The sequence below is a fragment of the Dermacentor variabilis genome, chromosome 6 (assembly GCF_050947875.1).
Source record: "Dermacentor variabilis isolate Ectoservices chromosome 6, ASM5094787v1, whole genome shotgun sequence".
In the NCBI taxonomy this organism is placed as follows: domain Eukaryota; kingdom Metazoa; phylum Arthropoda; class Arachnida; order Ixodida; family Ixodidae; genus Dermacentor; species Dermacentor variabilis.
Genome location: NC_134573.1, coordinates 65051513 through 65071900, shown reverse-complemented (window position 1 = coordinate 65071900; position 20388 = coordinate 65051513). Strand labels below are relative to the sequence as shown.

The window sequence follows — 20388 nt, the reverse complement described above, 5'->3', positions numbered from 1 at the left end:
AATCATAACAGCATCGATGTTATCAACAGCGGTAGAGCAAGGACTGTCACTAAAGTCATCAAGGCTTCAGCAACATTCCCTTGTTCAACTACTGTTAATCACTTCATAGCTCCATCTTCCTGTGAACCTCTCTCTCTCTCTCTCTCTCTCTTGTTTTCGATGAAAGCATTGAATATAATGTGGGTAGCATGCACAGTGTTCTTTGTGCACATTACTGAATATCACAGCAGAGCAAGGTAAATTTTTATTAAGGAATATTTCAACAACAGACGATGCTTTTAAAACTGAGTCACTTGCTATAGCTTCCTGCGGCAGCCTGTTCGAATATTGCCATTGCCACATGGGCCTTGAGATCGCCAATGAAAAATTTCATTAACAAATTTCAGTTAACGAACTGACTGCAACAGCTACTAGCCAATCTCGTGTGAATTGCACTGGCCAGATGTGTAGTGAAGAAGACATGCTCACAGCACTATATTCTTTTCTTTTATCTATGTCTGCTTCCACTAAAAAATTTCACCCGGCACAGAATGATCATCATAGTATTTGCAGTCAATCAAGACCTTACCTGAACCAAGAGGATAGCTTCATTTAACAAATGTTCAATGATAACTATTATGTATAACCATAAACTTCAGCAAATTGCATGAATAAAGAAACATCTGCAGATTACTAACTTGAGCAAATTGGCTAATTTGCACACGCTCCTAAAGAACTTTGCAGCCTTTGGGGCTTATCTTGACCCACAGCAATAATCGTCATCTATCTTGCCTAAATTTCCTTTCTTTAACACTGTAAGACTGGCACTTTCAGGTCACGAATGGTATGTGCGTTATCATTGTGACATAGTACGTATTCTTGACAAGAAAGTGGTTGGTGAAGATTTTTGAAGAAAGGAAATGCAAGCAAGACGGATGATGATTACTATTGTTGAGGGACAAAATAAGCCCCAAAGGGTTCAAATCTTTTTAAGAGTGCAGTAAAACAGGAAGATGTGTGAAAAATTCGCACCTCGCCATCAAAAAAGCTCTCTAAATAAACCATGAAGCTTAACGGTAATTGAACGTCTCCTATAACAGGGCTGCCATGTGTTAAAGCTTAGCTACATACAGCTCAGTGAAAAGGTTGCTGGAGAACTGTTAAGTGCAACAGGGGTCCACCACCTCACCTCGCAAGCTTTTTCAGTGACTGCCTCTCATGGTGCATACACCCATTCTTTCTGTTTGTGAATGTCCTGCATTCTGACTGCATGCACAAACAAGTGAAAAGCAATCAGAATGTTGGGCATTCTAATTCCTTCTTGCTACACCTCTTTCACATGGCCCAAGTGAAAACTTGGACATGTTGACAGTTGTGCTATTGTAACTTGTCTTTGCCTGTTTAGGCACTTACACAAGGCCTGTAAATTTTGTGCAATGTGACCTGCAGTGCTCTATTGTGCACATACGCATGCTGCCATCCATGGCATGAGGAAGAGGCTCTTCGCGGATGTGCCACCACTCTGGATGCTTGTCGTGTTAGGGCGTCTATGTCTCATTCAATAGCAAAGCTGTCTCGGTGTGTTCAGGATCATTTGCATGATTTTGATATCTGCAGAACTCTGCACTGGAAACATTTTCCCATGGCTCTCTCGGCACAATCGACCTGGGCAGAGCCTCTTGGGGTCACCACCATGAGAAGGGCTCGTGCAGAATGACTTACTTGGACTCGGGCTTGATCTCAAACTTGGCAGCACTCTCCTTGGTCGGGTCAAAACGCAGCTGCGTGGCATCCCTGCAAAAAGAATGCATTCATAATTACTGAAATGACACACTAATTGCACAGTGATTAAGCGCAAGCACTGCTGCGCCAACAAAGTCTGCAAGCGAAAGTACCTTATAAATCGCATTTGTCGACAGCCTCCACATGGCAACAGCACAACTCTGTGGTGCCTTTTGTTACCTATCACAACAGCATTGCCAACTGGTTCTCGCAAAAAGACATTTCTGCATTAGTTATTGAAGTCGTCTCATACGTGGGACAGGGGCTACTTGATGACGATGGCATGGCAATTATGGCGTGGCTAGGACAGCAAGACCAATGATGGCTCACACAACGGGCTCATCTTGCACTACACAGCATTGGTAGAGATCAGATAAACCTGCAATGCTAATGCACATGTACCGTGGCACACACTTGCTTTGCTCTACTGGCTTCTACATTGTGCTGCACATGCCGTGAGAGTCACAGGTCTGTGATATGAATGTCCAAAATGAGGGCAATAGAAGTAGAAGTTAACATGGTAAAGGCCAACCCACAAGGTCTTGCTAACCGGATAAGCCTTACAAGTCCTGCCTGCACATGGGTAGCACTGCAACAACCTGGATCTGCCACTGCATGCTTCTTCAGATTGTCGAGGAGTGTTTCAGGTTCGTCTAAGAGTTTGCAGAAGTCCTTCTTCAGGGTGAAGCAGGAGTTTTTTTTCAAAGTGTTCCGGATGCAACAGGCAAGTCTCTTAAATTCCTGTGGGAGGGCCTAAACTTATTGATGAATTAGGATATTATAAATGTGGTTCCGATACACGAGTCGACTGTGCCAACTTCGGAGGGGTGGAAGGGAGACGGGCAGGCAAGGCCCGCAACGTGACGAAGGCGTGCTGTGCGGGCATAGCACAGCATAGCACATAGCAGAAAGGCTGGTGTGGTGCGGCTGTGTGGTGACTGGTGTTTTTTCTCTAAGGATTCCACATTCTTTTCCATTTTGGTGCACACACACCCAATAGCCAGATGTAATTGTTATAACTAATGATGCAGCATGGGAACATTGTAGTAAGCAGTTTTTCTCGCCACAGAACACCTACAAAAGTTGACAGTGCATTAGCTGCTTACTGTTATACATCTGATATATTGTTAAAATTTGGTAACATTGTAAGTGGGTTCAACTCTACTTGCAGCAATTCAGTTAAGGTAATAAAAAGTAATTGAAGCTTGGGAATTTTATTATTTTTTTTTCATGCTCGTCTTTGTGTCTGCCAAGCCATATGGCTGGCAGACACGAAGGAACGTAAAATTTAAAAGGGCCACAAATAGAATTGTAGTACTAAAGTCGAGCATTTATTTATGACGGCCCTACTTAAGACAAACACTCACTAATGGCAAATAAAACTGGCACGATGATCATAATACTACACATTGGGTCTACAAACAATCTCCTTGAGAATGGGCAACCTGTCACAGTGAACGCACAGCTGCAGCATGACACCAGTCCACCCACTGCGCTGCTCATGAGTGGAGGCATGATTCAACATAATAGGTGGCCTAGCGATGCACGTAGGGCGTTTTTCCAAGCCTCCTCTCAGACGGGCTAGCACTTTCCTGTGCCTCGTGCAGGCAGGCTACCCTCTCTCCACGATGGCAGCTGCTGCCCACAAGTGGTGGCGGCACCGACGCCACTTGTGGGGAGTTTGCTGGTGGGTACGGCCCTTGTCTGGCGAAACATCACGAGAGATACTGCAAAATGCAAAAAGGGCCTCTCTAGACATCGCACTGACCTTCACTCACATGACTCTCATGGGGAGCCTTCATACACACACACACAACATGGGCATGTGAGTATGAAGGATTCGTTGTGTTCACGATTTATTCAAGATGGCAGACAGGAAGTCAATCTTGCCTGCACCAACTGTAAAAAGAATTTGACGCTTATCGACAATACCAGTCCGGCTGCAACTTATGGCAGCAAGTAACAGAGTCTGGCATGAGGATCCATGGTGGTGACCGGGATGGTTTTCATTTGTGGGAACGATGGCATCGTCCAAGTGAAGTGTGGAGTGTGAGTGGCACCAAACCATCAAATGGAACCACGTGGTGCAAGTTCTCAGACAATTGATCGCTTTGCTGTGCCTGCCAGGCAAGTTGTTCCCTTGCCAGAAATAACTGTTATGTGTGCTTCTGACAATGCTCACCACCTATGGGTGGTTGTGGTGCGCACTTTGCAGCTTTCAGCGAAGATACTTGTTCCGAAGTGAGGAAAATGTGGCGTCAACTGACGGCATTTTTCTCGTGCAGGTGCTCTTGCATTCGTGGCAGGGCGGGTATTTGGCGCATGGCAAAAAACGGGCCATGCGATTCCAGCTTACTGACTTCTATACATCAAGGACTACAGTGAACAGCATTATTGCACTAAATAAACTTGAGAGTGCCATCATCAGGTCTGCTATAATTGATTTTCTTCCTAATAAACATCACATTTCCAGCTGGCGACTTTGGCATATTTTTTTCCTTTCTCAGTAGTACATTTATATTACGAACATAGGGATATAATGAATGAGTGCTGCATGATGCTGAGGTTTGCTATAAGTGAACTCTACTGTGTCACTGTAGCTGCAGCATAATACAGAACATGCAAGACTCACTTGAAGATGGCCTTGGGCCGGCTCTTGGTTGCTTCTGGCCCTAAGACGTCCTGGAGAATGTCGAGATTGCGCACGCGCTCTTTATCGGGGTCCAGCGAATCATCGTCCCCAGAAGCTCGATCACCTAAAGAACATGGAAATACATAGAACCTACTAACTCCTTTCCTGAACAAGGATCATAAAAGTCCAACAACAAAACAAAAGCAAGTTTTCTATTCTTTTTTGTTCATTTGTTTGTGTGCTCTTCGTCTCATGCTCCTCCTCCTCTGCGTCACCCTCGTTGCTCTCCCCTCCCAATGTCCAATGCTTATCGTTGAAGTGTGTGCTCACTACGACGCTTGTCAGCGTGATTTTCCCGCTGAAGCTATATCATAACTGGTACTTCATCCCGCACAGCTGCCCTGTAATTGCTATGTATATATACACATAGTTCTATGGGAGGGCAAATGGGAGTCTTATAAGGCCGCGTTACAGCCAGTTCTGTGCTATAAACGGTTATGTTATAAAAAGAAAGCAGCAGCAGCAGCAGCAGCACAATGCGGGTGCACGGTGGTTGCCTAAACAATGGAGAAGCCTTTTGCTCGGCTGCTTATCAGCGGTGCGCTCTGCGCTGAACGCGGCTTCAGTTTCTGTGCATCCGCTGCGATGCATGTCGTCATGGTGTGCAGATACCGAGTGTGCAACCTTGACTGCTGTTAGTTTAGGCAGTGTTCCACAAATTTAGTTTGGAGCTATTAGGCTTTATGTGCACTCGTAAACTTGCCCCCATTCCTGCTAAGTGTGCACACATACAAACTTGGTAGGCATTCACAGTAGAGTCGGTGACCAATAAATTGGACACCGATAATCCGGAAATGCTTGGCAATTTGGACGGCTTCGCCAATGGCCCCAAAGACTTAATGTGTAAAGATGGCCAATATTTCAGACAGCCGCCAGCTCTAAATTCAATTATCTGGACTTTGTCCGCGGCTGTAGTGTGCGCCGACTCTGGTGACATTATCTCCTCTGGCAACTTCGACAAGACAGCAAGTATGGCCTCAGAGATTACATGTTACGTGGTAATCCCTGACACTTTGCCTTGGTCACAGCACTGTGCCTTAGAAATTTAACTGCAAATTCTAATCTTGTAGGCTTTGCCTGAATTATAGGTCGCATCAACATCGCGATCATCATATCCTATTCCGGTAACCCGACACATGGCCTGCTCTCGCCGTTCTGTTTGTTGAGTTTGCCTTTCGGACACCGTTCCGCTATTCTGTGCTTGTTTGTTTAGTGTGCGTTCTAGACAACGCTCTGCTGGCTCCAAGAAGTCTTTCTCGTGAACTTAAGTCCGTGTCAAACGGCACCAATGGTGCCCTTGCAGTCCGGCTCGGAATGAGTCTCGAGTCGCAGTCTGAATGACTCCACAATTGAAGAGCCTGAACCTGCTGCCTACCATAATGTGCTCAAATGCGGACATAATTGCTGACCTGCTGGGCTGCGGTGTGCAGATTACTGCCACCGTTACATTTGAAGACTTTGCAAACGTTGACAATGCGGTGTTGTCGTAGGCTGAACTGAACGATGACGAAGTAATTGAGCATGTTCTCCCACCGTCAAACAGCGACTCTAACTCGGATAATGATCACGTGCCGTCTGCTCCGGAGCCTTCACATGTGGACTCGAGCCTTTGCAGTTCTTGCACTGGCGTACAGCGACTGCACAAAACTGGCAGTGATACAGGAGTACTTGGTTGCATGTAAACAGAAGTACATGCAGCAAAGAATCGAACACTTAGTCCTTGCACAGGGGCCTTAAAACGTAAATAAAATCATCTTTTTTGGATACATTCATTTTTTTTTTCCGAACACTCGATAGTTCGTACTTATTTTTGTTCCACGTAGAGTCCGAATTATTGGTCATTGACTGTAGTTACTGCGGCTGATCGTCCGAGAAACCAAGCTATGCTTTGCATGCACTGCTGTCAGTTCAGACCATGCGCCGGATCGCATGCATAATCTCGATGTGACAGTCTGCAGTCATGAACATATCAAGGGCGAGCTTCCCGGGACAGCATACCACTTGACACCCCCGCCAGGCAGGCCTAATCAGTGCGCATCTTTGGTGACCAAAGTTGTGGTTTGATGCCGAGTCAACGAAATGCATTGTAGTGGCCGTGCGCCACGTGGAAAATGGAGAAACCATGTTGATAACAAAAGTCAGGGCACGGGCAGAACGGCAGCAACTTGGTTCGTGGTTGTCATGTTTTCGACACCGTGCATATGCCAATCAGTCCAAGAAATCGGACAAAACACTGTACTGCATCTGAAATTTCAGTTGCTGTTTTTTTTTTAAATTATTGTTAGTTTCTGTACTTGGACATTATACCTTTCAATGTTCGTAAATTTAAACAGATGAAACACTCCCGGTCGCATGCTTTGATTCTCGGATACACACAGCTTTTTGGGCTACATGTTTTCAACATGTGCAGTCTTCGAATACTGTTGTTTTGGTTATATAGTGCAGTACCACTTACAGTGCGGATATTCGCGATTCCAGCAGTTTACACATAAAGTGGTCTATGCAATGCTGTACGTTTGTGCCGAAAGATAATGTTTTTTTGGGAACATATTAAGTGGTAAGGGTCTGTGTTTCTGTCACCTCCTTTCTGAAGAGTAGGCAGGTGTTGTGCCCCTTCCAGTGGCAGTTGCCAGCCTGCTCCTCGTGTTCCCTTTCCTGTTTGATGTATATGATTCGAAAACAAATCTTAATAAGAATAACTGGTAAAAGAGAAGCATATTGAGTCATTTTCCATTTTTTATTGTGAAAGTTGACATTGGGAAATCTTGCGAAATGGGATTGTATCAACCAGGTTTTATTATATGTACTGTATTCTTGTGCTCCCTGTAACAATATCCAATACAGACACCAACCGAATTTTTTTGGATGTCCGAATTTTCGGACTTTCACAATTACCATATTTACTCGCATAATGATCACACTCGCGTAATGATCGCACACCTGAATTTTGTCAAAATTCAATTTTTAAAATTTCCCATGTAATGATTGGACCCCGAGCTTGATGCAGCGATATGTCGTGTGCCAAGTCTAGCTAATAATGATCGCGCTTGCCGTCTGTCGAATGCTATGCGAACAAGACATCAAGACAAACCCAGCGGTCTGCATGCACCAAACATTCTTAAGTAGATGCCCCATTTCACTACTTTCATCACTTTCCGCACTTCCATGACAGAAAGAGGTACTACCAAACTTGCCTTTATTATGTGTAGGCTTTATAAAGGCTGTGTTCAACAACAACAAAAAACGCACCTTACAAGTCTTCTCATCTGCACTCGTGGGCATGCAAAAAATAGCGAGCGGCAACGATAGTAGCCAAGTTCACACTGATACGTTAGAAGTGTAGCCTATTCATATGCCGACGCTTGTAACAAGAGCTAAGATATTCACCCACCGTTAGCGGAAACATGCCGTATTAGGATAGTAGTGAAGACGGATGCCGCAGTTTCCGCAGCATGCCGGCCATGTGTTTCTATGTCACTGGCAGCTAAGCGTGCCCATCTGTTTCTGTCCCCTCAAAGTGGACATGGCTATGTTATTGCCGCAAACTTGCTGATATTAACGATACTATTCATTACTGATACGGAAGAAACTGTTTCAACGCACGTAATGTACTCATGAGAAGAAAAAAAAAAATCGCGTTCGGCTTGCTCCGTCGGCCGCCATTTTTGTTTTGGTGTCCCGCACTACGTACAGCGGCAGCCGCCTATTTGTTGACCTGTTGTCATCCCGCAGCAAATGCGGGATGAAAAAAAAATTTTTTTTCGCTGGAAATTTAACCCATGTAATGATCGCACCCCTGAATTTGCATCAATTCTTTTGACAAAAAAGTGCGATCATTATGCGAGTAAATACGGTATGCTGACTCTCTGACAGAATCGCCACGAATTTCTAACGTCACACAATGTTTCGGACATGAACCAGATGGCCATGGTGGCCATAAACAAAGCTGCCACTATGTTGACTAAGCATGAACCCCAAATTTGGTTGCCGTTTCCTAACAAAGTGGCTTAAGCAGCGCAGCTATAATGAGTTAGTCCACGGCCAGTAAAGTGGCTAGTGACAAGCTGTCATAGGAAATTCAAAATTATATATATAAGAAATTGCTTGCATACTTATTCCAAGGCCTTACCTTTGGCACTGTCAGACTCTTCGTCATCACTCTCCAGGAAACGCTCACTCATGCGGAACCGCTCGTCAGTGCCAAACCTGGACTGCAGTTCCAGTACCTGTCCCACGGCAGGGAAAATATGTAGAGAGACCTTTATTATGGATATGCCATTGATGACTACTCCACATACACCTGGCAAGACAACCTCCACGTTGCTGACTGTTAGGGTTGCCACATCCAGCAGGTGCCAAATGTGCTCAACAAAAGCTATGAGAAATGTTAGGAAGCATGCAGCAAACACTGCGAGTGGATGACCTAAAGCTGCAATGTGGAGTTGCAGTCTTTCAGTGCCTGGAAAGCATTGTCGAACAGATGGTCAATGATTCTCATCTTTAAATGGCTTGAGACGCCATTGAAACTGTGCTGAAAAGTTCTCAGCATGTTCTGAAGATTCGGTGTAGTGCTTTTCCATGTACACACATTCATCGTTGAATTCAAGAAGGCTACGTGATAGAAATTACTGAAAGAAAAACGTAATTGCAATTCAAATTTTCAAGTAAATGAAATGGACAGTAAGTGTGGCCCTTTTCACTATTAGAATGGATGGAAAGTGGCTGCAGTGCTGCATTTGTAAAACAACATAGGGCTAGCATCATGGCAACAAATCGATAAGCCACATGTTAGTCATTTTATTACAAGCTCCTCAACATGTGTTGAAGAAAAGCAGCCTCAAATGAAGTCGTCAGTGGCAATGACATTAGAGCCAAATAACCTTAATTGACGCTTACTCCCCGTGTCTGCAGTGGGAGTAAATGAAAGTTAAAAAGCAAGACGAACACGCCAAGCAAAAGCAATGGTTAACATTGTGGTAACACCTGCAGTCATTCAATTCAAACATACTTGAAAAGTGCGTATTTGATTTAATTGTGGACCCCGCATTATATAATTGGGTTGGTGGCTCAATAAATATGTTCAGTGGTTTGCGAGTTCTTTTATCTGTTCACAAAGAAAGACTTCAGATTCCAACACGTTTTTCTTTTGTTCTAATTTGCATGTCGCTGACAGTGCTTGTGGCCTGTACCTATTGTGTTTGGTGATCACGTAAGAGCCATATTAAGTAACAATTCTTTTCATTCGATTCTAATTAATTTCATCCATACCACTGAGTGGCTGATCTCGGCAATAGCAGGGCCACGGCTTTGTATGAACCAATAATTAGGGTGCAAGCAGAATGGAAAATGCAAAAAAAAATATGCAATGCTGTCTACGTTCGTTACAACGGACCCAAGTACAACAGACTTTTGGATATAACGGAGCATATTTCAGTCTTAGTTTGTTCGACCTATTTTAAACAAAGTTCCTTTTAATGGACTGTGCTACAATGGACTATTGGCTATAGCAGACGAAATTAGCAGCAATGTTTTAGAAAATCAGGTGCATAAAACGAACTTTTGCTGTGTCGACACAGGCAGACAATTGATTTGCGAGGGTCAGCTGACTATCGCGGCTCAATATCGCGCGTGCAAGGGAGGAAGGCGGGGCAGAAACGCACCGTCTTCTATTGCGCGTGAGGCATGGCAGGAGAGGAGGAGAGGCGAGAAAGAGGGGCTCTACCACAGTGGCTGCTGCTTACGGTGCGGCCGTCGTATCCCGAAAGATGTCTGCAATGTGGACAAAGTGCGCCCAGTGCCGGTAGCTACGTATGCGCTGTACTTTCAACATTTATGTCGTGTTGAAGTGAGAAGGCCAATTCACTCGCTGCTGCTGCTGCGCTTATTTTGCTTAATTTGCTATCGCAATCGATGCTTCACCTTTCGGGTGAAACTGCGACTCCTTTTGTTTTTTTACTTTGGACATTTGTCACTCACTCTTTGCAATAAAGTGACGAAAGTTTCGGAAGCGAGGCGTCTCAGATATTACGGACTTCGGATAAAGCAGACATTTTTGTCGGATCATCAGGGTCTGTTGTAGCAAGACTCGACTGTATGGGCCCAGATTGTTGTTTTTGTCACCTGCCGTGGTGGTGTAGTGGCTTTGGCATTGCGCTGCTAAACCCGAGGGCGCGGAATCAAATCCTGGCAACAGTGGCTGCATTTTGATGGGGGAAAAATGCAATCATGTCGTGCATTGGGAGACGCACATTGGGTGCAGTCAAAAAAAAGAAAATGAGGCGGTCAAAATGAATCCGGAGTCTCCCACTATGGCGTGCTTCATAAATATATATAGTGGTTTTGGCATGTGAAACCCCAGAATTAAATCTTTTCGTTTTTGTTTTTCTCATCACATGGCCGTGTGCTGATTGCAGCATTCGCGCAGCACAGGTGTCCGAGCTTGGTCCCAAACCACTAAACGTTGATGGCCCGCAGGTCGTATTGGCGGCGAGGAGTTACGGAGTCGCCATCTATCGGAAGCGCCTCGCTGGCGCAGTATGAGGGATCACGTGGCGCGCTCCTCATTGGTATTGCTGTCAGCGCTCACTGAAAACACCACGCGCGAGCTCTCCCGGACATTTCTGTAAGTACTTTCGAAACGAGAGAAGTTGTTTACTGTCTAAGTAATAATCTTGGGCAAACTGAAAGCACACAATCGTTTACAGACGCTATCTCTTTACCGAATACGTACAGTGAACGCCACTGCGCGCGGTCGCCGCGATGGAGTCTCCCGAACCGGCTTCTTGCGTGAAAGGTAGGTAAACGCTGAGAGTAAACTATGTGAAATATGTTCTTATAGTGTTTGTATAACTAAATGAAGCGTAATAACAAGAAGCCTCAATGCAGCGATCGCGCAGATGCGCAGCGACAGACTGCGCTTCTGCATGCTTGTCCGCGCACTGTTTCGCTTTCTGCGCGCGCGCGTTCTCGCACCGTTTCATGAACTTTAGGCCGCAGAATATGAGCATTTGACAGTATACAAGCAAGCATTGTTGCGTGGGAGCTATCAGAGCTGTTCAAAAATAACTTCATTGTAGAGACTTCGACGCCTACAGGGACCATGATGTGCCGTCGCGACGATTCAATCTTTTTTCTTCTAAATTATTTGACTTTTCAATATAATTTTTCGAGTTGCTTCGCACTGTATGTTTATCGGTGTTCTCAGCGTGCAATTTCCCGCTTCTCCTTTTTTGTAATCCAGTGCATTAATTCATAACACAAACATGACCATATGCCATGCTTTTTTAAAATGTGCTTCTTACCGCTGCCGTTCCACTCCACTGAACTTGCCAGTATCTATAGCATCGACAAGTTAATAGACCAAACCGTCATAACATTAGTCGTGCAGCAGACTCGGGCGAGCGTCTCAGTGCGCGTTTTCAGAACATCGCAGACCGGGCGCCGTAGCAGAAATCTTCCTCGCGTCTGTGCTTGCTGCATACCCGAGTTGCAGCCGATGACTGTTTGCCGGTTTTATGTTTCGCGAGCCAAGCTTCACGCAGCTTCTTGTCCTGCGGCTACGTGTGAATAAGGCTGACACCGGCATCCGTTACGTGCGTCCGGCACTGCAGCACCGAACAGTAGCCTACCATGTTGCGCGCCTTCAAAGGCAGCCACTACCTATTGTAGTGCTTTCAAGCGTTGTACAGGAGGCACTCGAAGCGGGAAAATTTCGCCACTAAATGAGGACCGCAGCGTACGAGGGAATTCAAACTCGTTTTCAGCTCGCTTCGGCGCTCCCGAAGCAGCCGACGCGGCCGCTATGTCCACGTGATCCCTCCTAGCACGTCACGCCGACGGTGGCGCCAGCTTTTCCAGTGGTGGAGCTCGAGGCCAATGTTGTGAAGCCCTGGTACAAACATTCTGATCTCTGATGTTGTCTAGTTTTGTGTTAACTTGTGGACCACTTGCTGTACATTAGGTGTAGCCGAATGAGTGTGCTATGCATGTTTTATTATAGTGTTCTCCATCTTTATTTTTAAACTTGAAATGCTTTTAGCTCCCATTGTCAGCGACCTTCAAGTCACTTTGAGCCAAAAGCCAGAGCTGTTATTCAGTCACTCAAACAAGAACATCCGGGCAAGTTGCGAGAACAAAACGAGATCATCCAAGCAACCAGTCAAGACCGCATTACATATGCTAGTTACGTGCCAAACAAGTTACAAAAAATATTGCTTGCAAGTTCTTCCAAATGTTCGTTCACAATATCATTCAAGCTGTAACTCCTAGTACACTGAAGTTTTATATGCCATTTCCAATAGCAAAGTTCAAAAGGTACAGTAAAATCTCGTTATAATGAAACAAGATATAATGAAGCAATCGTGATTCCCCTTGAAATTCCAATAGATGCCCATGCATTAAAAACCTTGTTTCAGTGAAGCTAAAATTTCCTCGCAATGGGTATAACGAACCTTCTTTAGAGTGCAGCTCTTTGGCGCCCATTCCTGCATTTTGTGGTGCCGTCGGGCCTCACCATAACCAGTTCCGTAGCCGGGGCCAGTGCACTGTTCTAGCTGCGTGCACTCCTGGCGCCATCTCTCGCGCATGGCACGAGCCTTGCTCCCTTCGCTCCTCCTCCAATGCCACACATGTGCAGCGGCAATCAGAGCACCGGCTTGGTGGCGGCTGATCGCGACGATGTACTGCTGCCTGAGTCGAAATGCATAGCTGCCACCGTTCGCCACTGTGTGTACCCCTTCCCCCCCTCCCTCCTCCGTGGCGGTGACCACGCAAGAGCAGTTGCTGAAGCGCCGGCTTGGTATCAGCGAATCACGGTGCGCACTTCCCAAGCCGAAATGCAGAGCCACCTTCAATGGACTTGCTAGCAGCATCAGCGGCGACAGTCAGTAGCTGCCATCTCTTCGCCACGCAATGTTCCTATGCGCCTACGCGCTACCTCCCACGACCTCCCGATAAGCGAGGCAGTTGCCCCAAGCTTTGCGCCGTTTACGGTGGCTGGTGCGAAATGTTCCATACCAGATGGATTGTCCTAAGCTCACAGACGGTTTATATTGTTATGGTGAAGGGAACGAAGAAGTTGAATTGGACTAGACGAAGACGAAGTCTGACAGTTGCCTGAATGCCATATACGCCAGTTGTAAATACCTATACGTTATTTTACACTCGTGGGCCTGCTTTCTTCCTGCAACATTTTGGTGGAAGGTGCGGGGTACAATCCCAGAACTTCGCAGCGGACGTCATCTACCTGCCGCCACAATGGCAAATCAACCGACACAAGTAACAACGCCTCAGCACCCCATGCCAACGGTCATCCTCACTCATTCGCGGCACCCAGGGACATTTTGTGGCACGGACAACGCCAACGTCGAGGACTGGCTTACGATGTATGAACGAGTGTGCGACAACAACAGGCGGGATCCAACAATGATGCTAGCAAACGTGATATTTTATCTAAGAGAAACTGTGAGGCAATGGTACGACACACACGAAGCTGACTTAACGAGCTGGGATGTCTGCAAAGAAAAAATGCGAGACCTGTTTGGCAGACCTGTCGGTCGTCAGCTGGCAGCAAAAAAAGAACTTGCGTGTCGCGCTCAAACATCCACAGAATCCTATGTCGTCTACATACAGGATGTGCTGGCCCTCTGTCGCAAGGCTGATAATAACATGACCGAGGCAGACAAGATTGGTTACATATTGAAAGGTATTGCAGACGATGCCTTCAATCTCCTGATGTGTAAGGATTGTGCCACTGTGGATGTAATTATAAAGGAGTGCCGGCGCTTCGAACAAGCGAAGGGCCGCCACGTCGCTCAAACTTTCGAGCGATTGCCCAATACCGCCGCGACATCTTCTTGCGAAGACCCGCTGCGCTTCGTTCAGCCCACAGGACCGGAAGAAATCACGCGCATCGTTCGCCGTGAGCTTGAGGCCATGGCTCCGGCTCCAGTTCGTTCTGACTGCTGGGAAAGCGTGCCCGCTATCTCTATTATACAAGCAGTCGTTCAGGAGGAAATAGCAAGTTTGGACATTCCACTTCTCTGCTCGGTCCGCCATACAAACACCTACCAGATTTCTCCGGCCGCTCGCTCCCAGACGCAAAGCTTTCCGCCCCTCCGTCGCAACCCAGCTGACTGACGCACAGCGGATGATAAACCTATACCTATGTTTTAATTGTTCGGGTATTGGACACATCGCCTGTCATTGCCGCAACCATTGGTCGTTGCCTCCTCGGTGGTCGTCTCCGAGTCACTACCGCCAAGTACCAGACAATTGTACTTTCTCGCCCTGTACGCCGACTAGGAACACCAACGTCGACAGTGCTCCACCAAGATCCAGCCGCTCCCCGTCTCCATAAGGTCATAAGTCCCGTTTGTCTCTCGTTCACCGCTCTTCGTCCCCTTCTGCAACCGGTTGCTTCGCTTTGGGAAACTAGGTGGTGCAGCTCCCGGAGGTGAAGCTGCAACTCCGACCCGTCCACAAATCCTCTGTTGACCCTGCCTACATGTGGAAACCTACTGGACATTGAAGTTGATGGCGTTCCTGTTAGATCTCTCGTTGATACAGGAGCGCAGCTTTCAGTTATAAGCGCTGCTCTCCGCCGAAGGCTCAAAAAGGTTCTGACACCCGCCGTACTGTGCACTGTGCGAGTCGCCAATGGGAGTACTTCACCTGTCCTTGGAATGTGCACAGCACGTGTGACCATTGGGGGCCATTATACCGTTGTGCTATTCATCGTCCTTGAACACCGTCCACATGACCTAATTCTCGGCCTCGACTTCCTTTCGAAACACTCTGCCAAAATTTACTGCTCCGCAGGTGTTGTACAGTTGGATCTGCCGCTTCCTGCCGACGCAACAACTTGTGCTTCACACCACTTATGTTCTGCTGTGTTTGCAAGGCTGTCTCCACAGGCGGCTACAAAAGTCCTCCTGACGCCCTGTCCTCCCGTACCTGATGGCGAGTATGTCGTGTCGCCGCTTACTGACGTGGTTTTGTCGCGCAATATTGCCCTACCGAGCACCTTAATCCAGATCTGCGAAAACTGCGCTCACGTGCCCATCCTCAATTTTGGATTTTCGTCGCATGTGCTGCCACACTGTATCGCCATAGCGCATATCGCTCCTTTGGAAGAATTTGAGATTTCTTCTTTGACCTCTGAATCCTTCTTCAGTACCAACGGACCTTTGTTACCCACTCCTCCGTACTCGACGCCTGCGGACTATGTTTCTAAGATGATCGCCCCTGACCTTCCTTCCGAGCAAACAACAGCTCTTCGTCACCTCCTGTTATCTTTTCGGGACATCTTTGATTTGGACGACCGTCCACTTGGCCAGACATCTGTTGTCACGCATCGCATCAATACCGGTGACGCCAGCCCCATTTATAGGCGGCCCCCATATCGTGTCTCCGCAACAGAAAGGGCTATCATACAGAAAGAAGTAAACAGGATGATGGACAAGAACATCATTGAACCTTCCATTGAGCCCGTGGGCATCACCGGTTGTCTTAGTAAAGAAAAAAGACAACTCGTGGCGCTTCTGCGTTGACTACCGTCACCTCAACAGGATAAGAAAGAAGGATGTTTATCCCCTGCCGCGCATTGATGATGCTCTTGACTGCCTTCACGGATCCCAATACTTTTCATCAGTTGACCTCTGCTCTGGCTATTGGCAGATTAGAGTCGATGAGATGGACCGCGAGAAAATCGCCTTCGTCACACCGGACGGTCTGTACCAATTTAAAGTCATGCCCTTTGGATTATGCAATGCGCCAGCTACATTCGAGCGCATGATGGACTCTCTTGCGTGGCTTGAAGTGGTCTACATGCCTCTGTTACCTCAATGATATGATTGTGTTTTCGCCGAACTTTGAGAGCCACCTGCAGTGCCTCACAACCATACTTTGCGTGTTTCGCAGGGCTGGCCTTCAGCTAAACTCCTCCAAGTGCCATTTCGGTCGCCGTGAAATTAACATGCTCGGCCATCTCGTAAACGCCGCCGGAATCCAACCTGATCCACAGAAAGTTAACGCCGTGCGAAATTTTCCTGTACCTTGTTCAACAAACGATGTCCGCAGTTTTCTGGGCTTATGCTCTTATTTCCGGCGATTTGTGAAAAATTTCGCCGACATCACTCGCCCTCTCACTGACCTTCTTAAGAAAGACGTCTCTTTCTCTTGGCGACTACTGCAGGAGAAAGCCTTTTCTACCCTGATTGAGCGGCTTACAACTTCCCCAATTCTGTCACACTTTGACCCTTCTGCGCCCACTGAAGTACGAACTGACACGAGTGGTCATGGCATCGGCGCTGTCCTCGCTCAGCGTCAACAGGGCCAAGTCCGTGTCATCACTTACGCTAGCCGCCTTCTATCTACGCCCGAGTGAAATTCCTCCATTACTGAGAGAGAATGTCTCGCGCTCGTATGGGCGGTCGCGAAATTCCGGCCGTACCTTTTCGGTCGGAGCTTCTGCGTCGTAACCGATCATCACGCCCTCTGCTGGCTCTCCTCTTTGAAGGACCCAACAGGACGACTTGCACATTGGGTATTGCGTCTACAGGAATATACATTTTCTATTATGTATAAGTCAGGGCGCCTGCATAAAGACGCTGACTGCCTGTCCCGCAATCCCGTGTATCAACCCGATACCGATGCAGACTCGGACATCAGTGCAGTGTTCTATTCATCTCCGGCTTCCTCCATTTTGGCGAAGAGCAAGGCAAAGATCCTGTTATTCGAACACTTATGGAATGCCTAAGCTCCTCGACCAATGACCCGTCCCTTCAGATGTTCACCTTGCGCGATAGAACTTTATACCGTTGTAGCATTCGTCCTGACGGCCCGGAGCTCCTCCTAGTCATTCCCAAGCACCTTCGACTAGCCGTGCTCCAGCAACTTCACGACGCTCCTACTGCTGGACATCTGGGCATCACTCGTACATACAACTGCCTGCGGCGCCGCTTCTTCTGGTCCGGCATTTATCGCTCTGTGCGCCGTTATGTCGCTTCTTGCGACCTGTGTCAGCGACGGAAGACGCCTGCTATGCCTCCCGCTGGTTTGCTTCAACCAATTGACATCCCCACAGAGCCTTTCTTCCGTGTGGGCCTAGACCTCCTCGGCCCCTTTCCAATTTCTATCAAAGGAAACAAATGGATTGCTGTAGCAACCGATTATGCCACGAGATATGCCATTGCATGAGCGCTACCAACCAGCTGCGCTACAGATGTCGCCGACTTCTTACTACACGACGTCATCCTCCACCACAGCGCCCCTCGCCAGTCACTGACAGATCGCGGCCGCTACTTTTTATCGAAGGTCGTCGATGATCTGCTCCGCTCCTGCTCTACAGAACACCAGATTGCTACCGCGTGCCACCCTCAAACGAACGGCCTCACCGAGCGACTCAACTGCACGCTAACTGAAATGCTGGCCATGTACTTTCCGATGATCATCGTGACTGGGACGTCGCTTTACCATACAGCACTTTCGCATACAACTCGTCCCGTCACGACACTGCCGGATTTTCACCATTTTACCTTTTGTATGGCCGCGACCCCACCTTGCCCTTTGAAACGTTGCTACCTTCCGCAGTACAAACACCCAGCACTGGTTACACTCGCGATGCTATCGACTTAGCTGCCCAGGCCCGAGATGTCGCCCGTCATCGCCTCACAGCCTCGCAAGCTTCTCAAAAGCGACGCTACGACATTTGGCACCAAGACTACCATTTTTCACCTGGTTCCCTTGTCCTTCTCTGGATGCCTTCACGTCGCGTCAGCTTGTCGAAAAAACTACTTTCCCGTTATTCTGGTCCGTACCAGATCTTACGCCAACTGTTCGACATGACATACGAGATCACCCCAGTCGGTCAGCCTTCAGTGAATCCCAACGTCACCAGCAATGTTGTTCACGTCGCCAGGCTTAAGCCCTATGTCCCCCCATTAAGTGAGGCTCTATAACTTGCACCGGGATGGCGCTACTCCGCCAGGAGGGTGATGTTATGGTGAAGGGAACGAAGAAGTTGAATTGGACTAGACGAAGACGAAGTTTGGCAGTTGCCTGAACGCCATATACGCCAGTTGTAAATATACGTTATTTTACACTCGTGGGCCTGCTTTCTTCCTGCAACAATATTATAATATAATCCGTCTGTCTATATAAATAGTTTATTCTGAGCCAGTTCTTTCTGAGCCATGAGCGAGGCAACCGGTGGAAGTCCTCCGTCTGCCGCTGCTGCTAAATGAGCTGCCCAAGTAGAGGCCTCGCGCCGTTGCTGCCAGAATCCAGAGGTGCGCGATGCCGAACCAGGCATTCGTGCAGTGCGTCTAGCATATATCCATCTATTTCTCCGACCCCAAAGCTACCTTCATGACAATCATGAACTGGGATTGGAGTGTCTCTTGAAAAAGTGAAGAATAGAAAGTTGTAACTGCACATACATATCTTGCTCGAATTATTTGTCTCAGTATGTGGAAAAGCTGAAACAGCTGAAGAGCTGTGCTCAAGTTTTGCATTAGGAAGTAATGTAATCATCGTAATTTTTTTTTTCCACAATGAGCATTTACTGACCATTTTGGTACCCGTCAGGTCAATGTCTTATAGTGCGAGACGTTTGCGTCTCCCGTGCGTGTTTCCCGGCCTCCCCTTTCCCATGGGACTGGTGGACCCGCCCACTCTTTCGCTGCGTATGTGGAACAACGATATCAGTGTTTCTATCGGTTCGTTTGTGCAAGCTCCCACTGCCAAAAAGAAGATGGACAACAGCAAACGGAAGCGTAAAACGATATCAATCGAGCAGAAGGTGGCTACGCTGACAGCTGTAGAATACGGCGTGAAGAAGAAAAAAGTGGCCAAAGATTTCGGCATAGCGTTGAGAACACTATTGATGATTTTGAGCAGTGAAGAAGCTGTCACCAGTGTTGTCGCACATGGTGTAAAAGGCGACAGAAAGAAGCTGCGAGCCTCCGCTTTTGAAGCTGTAGAAAGGCGGTCTTCAAGTGGTTTTTGGACGCAAGAGCAAGCGGCACTCGAGTGGGGCACTATTGCAGCACAAAGCGAGGGACTTCGCGTGAATCACGGGGCCCAACGATCTTGTGGCGAGTGTCTGCAGCGTTTGCGGCATGTGTCTGCAGCGTTTCAAGGAGCACCGCAACATTGTCAGCAGGGCTGTCAGTGGGCAAGCACAGTCTGTTGACCACAAAGCTGCAGTGGCGTGCGTGCAGACAAACGTTGGACAGCTGCTATAAAAATACAGTGCCAAGGATTTGTTTGGCGTGGATGAGACAGCGCTGTTCTACCACATGCTCCAGCAAAAAAAAACCTTGTCCCTTAAAGCTGAACGCCACCAGGGCGGTAAGCAGAGGAAGGTACATGTATACGTGAACATGTTGCTTTGTGCCAACATGGATGGGTCGGAAAAGGTGCCGGCCCTCGTGGTCGGCAAAAGTGCGCCACCACAATGCTGTAAAGGCGAACGAAAGCTCCAAGTGAGTTATGTGTAGGCTTGAATGACAAGAGTAATTTTCGCACAATGGCTGTGGGAGTGGGACGAGCGGCTGGGCAAGCAGAACCGGAAGATATACATGGTAGAGTGTATAAGCGCGACTGGATGAGGACGAAGAAAGAAACAGATACACAGACACAGCGCTTCATCTGTGTATCTGTTTCTTTCTTCGTCCTCGTCCAGTCGCGCTTATACACTCTACCATGGATTCTAACCAACTAGCCCGCCAACGTGTTTTAACAGAAGATATACCTCGTACTGGACAACTGCGTGGCCCACGACACTACCGCTGTGCTCAAAAACATCAAGCTATGCTTCTTGCCGCCAAACTGCACTGCAGTTGTGCAACCCCTCGACCAAGGAGTTATCATGAACTTAAGGTCGGGCTACTGCAAGCATGTGATCGATCGGATTCTGCTCAATATGGGCATGA

At 47.5% G+C, this 20388-nt stretch overlaps 1 protein-coding gene across 1 annotated transcript in view; it reads right to left on the bottom strand.

Annotated features, from left to right (window-relative positions):
- Nucleotides 1–20388, bottom strand: part of LOC142584816 (putative RNA-binding protein CG14230) — a 53023-nt gene that overhangs the window by 20601 nt on the left and 12034 nt on the right. The window contains exons 7-9 of the mRNA XM_075695097.1: nucleotides 8583–8679; nucleotides 4394–4517; nucleotides 1702–1773 (exon numbers count right to left, since the gene is read on the bottom strand). Of these exons, the coding sequence (XP_075551212.1) occupies nucleotides 1702–1773; nucleotides 4394–4517; nucleotides 8583–8679 (293 nt within the window). The remainder of the gene's footprint in view (nucleotides 1–1701; nucleotides 1774–4393; nucleotides 4518–8582; nucleotides 8680–20388) is intronic.